This window comes from Cajanus cajan, chromosome 5 (assembly GCF_000230855.2).
Source record: "Cajanus cajan strain Asha chromosome 5, NIPB_CcT2T_4, whole genome shotgun sequence".
Classification (NCBI taxonomy): Eukaryota; Viridiplantae; Streptophyta; class Magnoliopsida; order Fabales; family Fabaceae; genus Cajanus; species Cajanus cajan.
Window position 1 is genome coordinate 46,578,305 of NC_138521.1, and position 3,493 is coordinate 46,581,797.

Sequence of the window (3,493 nt, forward strand, 5' to 3'; positions counted from 1 at the left end):
CCAACGAAAAAGAAAGATGGGGGAAGAGAGAAAGAAGGTAGTTGAAGCGGATGTATCCAAGTTGTTAGAAGCGGGTTTCATTCGGGAGATACAGTACACAACATGGCTGGCCAACGTCGTCATGGTTAAAAAAGCAAACGGGAAGTGGCGAATATGTACTAATTACACAGACTTAAACAAAGCATGTCCTAAGGATGCATATCCGTTGCCAAACATAGATCGGTTGGTTGATGGAGCAGCCGGCCACAAGTTTCTAACTTTTCTCGACGCATATTCGGGTTATAATCAAATCCGTATGCATACTCGAGACGAAAACAAAACGGCGTTCTTCACGGAATCCTCCAATTATTGCTACCAAGTAATGCCTTTCGGCCTAAAGAATGCCGGAGCCACATACCAACGGCTCATGGACAAGATCTTCGGTGGTCAGATTGGGAAGAATATGGAGGTTTATGTCGACGACATGGTGGTCAAATCGGCCAGCTTACCTTCTCATGTCATCGATCTGGCTGAAGTCTTCCACGCGCTCCGAAAGCACCAAATGAGACTCAACCCAGACAAATGTGTGTTCGGTGTCTCGGGCGGTAAGTTCTTGGGCTTCATGCTTTCAAGCCGGGGAATTGAGGCTAACCCCGATAAATGCCAAGCTATTATTGACATGAGGTGCCCGTCAAACTTAAAAGAGGTCCCAAAGCTAGCTGGCCGACTAACAGCGTTGTCTCGTTTCCTGCCATGTATGGCCGAAACTTCCAAGCCGATCCTTGGTCTCTTGAAAAAAGCAAACCATTTTCAATAGACGGAGGAATGCGAAACATCTTTTCAACTCTTCAAGAAATGTCTCGGCACTCCTCCAGTGCTAACCAAGCCGATACCCGACCGAGAAGTAATCATGTATTTGGCAGTTTTGGGTGAAGCCACAAGCGTCGGACTAATACAGGAGCAGGACGATCAACAGCAACCGATATACTTTATAAGCCGAGTGCTTCAAGACGCCGAGCGGCGATACCAACTGTTGGAGAAAGTGGCGTTAGGACTCATATACGCGGCTAGGCGCCTTCGGCAATACTTTCAAAGTCATACTGTGGTAGTCCGAACAGATTTTCCGATCGCTAAAGTACTCCGAAAGCTAGAACTGGCCGGCCGAATGATGGCATGGTCGATTGAGCTCTCCGAATTTGACGTCCGTTTTGAACCTCGGGGGGCTATCAAAGCACAAGGCCTAGCTGATTTTGTCAATGAATTAACGCCACTCGGCCAGTTCGAGGATAACGCTTGGACCATACATGTAGATGGATCGTCCAACCAGCAGGGAAGCAGTGCCGGAATAATCTTGGAAAGCCCGTCCGGTATTTCCCTCGAACAATCACTGCGGTTCGGTTTCAAAACCTCTAACAACCAAGCAGAATATGAAGCTTTGCTCGCCGGCATGAGGTTGGCTGCCGAGATGGGTGCCACCAAAATCGTGTGTTGGACTGACTCGAAAGTGGTGGCCAAACAGGTCAATGACAACTTTCAAGTCAAGGACACGAACTTATTGAAATATTTCCATCTGTACAAAGGAATGAAAGATCAATTTCATGATGTACAAGTTCGACACACACCACGGTGTAACAATGAAAGAGCTGACCAGTTAACCCGATTGGCCAGCAGCCGAAAACCAGGACAACTCCGGTCAACTATCCATTTGGAGCTACCCACATCCAGCATCCCACAGGAATGCAGGCCGGTTGAAGAACTCCCAGACACCTGGATGACCGGCATTGTTAACAGCTCCGAGTCGTCCGATCCAGTAGAAGCAAAGAAGATCCGAACCCAAGCGGCGCAGTATTCCATGGTCACAGGAGAGTTATATCGGCGAGGGTTCTCCACACCCTTGTTGAAATGCATTGACAAGCCGCAAGCAGACTACGTCATGAGAGAAATCCATGAAGGAATATGCGGATCACACACAGATGCAAGAACGCTAGCTGCTAAAGTGCTGAGGGCCGGCTATTATTGGTCGACCCTGAAAACTGACTGTACTGAGTACGTGAGGAAGTGCAAGCAATGCCAACAGCACGGCAACCTAATACATGCCTCGACCGAATAGCTCCACTCGGTCAGCGCCCCTTGGCCGTTTGCCCTATGGGGCATTGACATCCGCGGCCCGTTCCCACTCGCCAAAGGTCAATGCAAGTTCCTAGTGGTGGCCGTTGATTATTTTACCAAGTGGATTGAAGCCGAGCCGCTAGCCACCATTACGGCAGCTAATGTGCAAAAATTCGTATGGAAAAACATCATCACCCGATTTGGCATCCCATACGCAATCATTTCCGATAATGGACTTCAGTTCACGGATAAAAAATTCAACACCTTCTTGGAGAACCTCGGCATCCGACACCGATTCACGTCCGTTGAACATCCACAGTCCAACGGTCAAGCCGAAGCCACCAACAAGGTTATCCTCACCGAGGTGAAGAAACGACTTGGCACGGCCAAAGGAGCGTGGGCCGAAGAACTTCCTAATGTTCTTTGGGCGTACAGGTGTACGCCTCAATCAACCACGAAGGAAACTCCGTTTCGGTTAGCATACGACACGGACACCACGATTCTAGTCGAAGTTGGCGAGCCTTCATTCCGACGGACGCACTTTCATGAGGAGTCTAATGACGACGCAATCCGAGCCGAACTTGACATCGTGGATGAGGTCCGAGAGAAATCCCAAGTCATCGCTGAAGCGTGTAAACAACGAATGACCAGGCGATTTAACTCCAAGTTAAGACCAAGGAGTTTCCAAGAAGGTGATCTGGTTTGGCGATCCACTGGCTCGGCTCGACGAAGCTCGATCGAGGGGAAACTGGCGGCAAATTGGGACGGCCCATTCAGAATCCGACACACCCTCAATAATGGTTCGTACAAATTAGAAGAATTGTCCGGAAAAATCATCCCCCGGACATGGAATTCTACCCATTTGAAGACCTATTATAGTTAGGATTCCACTTCATGTACATATGTAAATGTCTTAAGATGCACTCTTTTCCTTGAATCAGTCTTTTCTCCTCTTAAAAAAAATGTGAAGAGGTTTTGGCCGGCAAGGTTTTTAACGAGGAATCCATCAATCAATAATAAGACAATTCAACTACCTATGACTTATTTTATTTCTGCAATTTCATTTCCGAATTACAAGTCTTCCCTCCCAAGATGTCTCTCGGCCAAGGATGTGGCTTCAATCTTACAAGTTTTCCCTCCCGAGATTTCTCTCGGCCAAGGATGTGGCTTCAATCTTACAAGTCTTCCCTCCCGAGATGTCTCTCGGCCAAGGATGTGGCTTCAATTTTACAAGTCTTCCCTCCTGAGATGTCTCTCGGCCAAGGATGTGGCTTTTATTTTAAATTACAAGTCTCCCCTCCCGAGATACCTCTCGGCCAAGGGTGTGGTTTTTATTTCTAATTACGAGTCTTCCACATTAAATCTGTATAAATTAAACCACGATCGGCAAATTCGTCATATAAAT

The 3,493-nt window shown here is 47.6% G+C and overlaps 1 protein-coding gene across 1 annotated transcript; it reads left to right on the plus strand.

Moving 5' to 3' along the window:
- The first annotated feature begins 889 nt into the window (after positions 1 to 889).
- On the plus strand, positions 890 to 2,089 carry LOC145958021 (uncharacterized). The gene has a single exon (XM_083074470.1). The coding sequence runs from the start codon at positions 890 to 892 to the stop codon at positions 2,087 to 2,089; it is 1,200 nt and encodes a 399-aa protein (XP_082930596.1).
- Positions 2,090 to 3,493: the final 1,404 nt, after the last annotated feature.

Coding starts and splice junctions, on each gene's coding strand:
- LOC145958021 (XM_083074470.1), top strand. CDS start 890: ATGTATTTGGCAGTTTTGGGTGAAGCCACAAGCGTCGGACTAATACAG.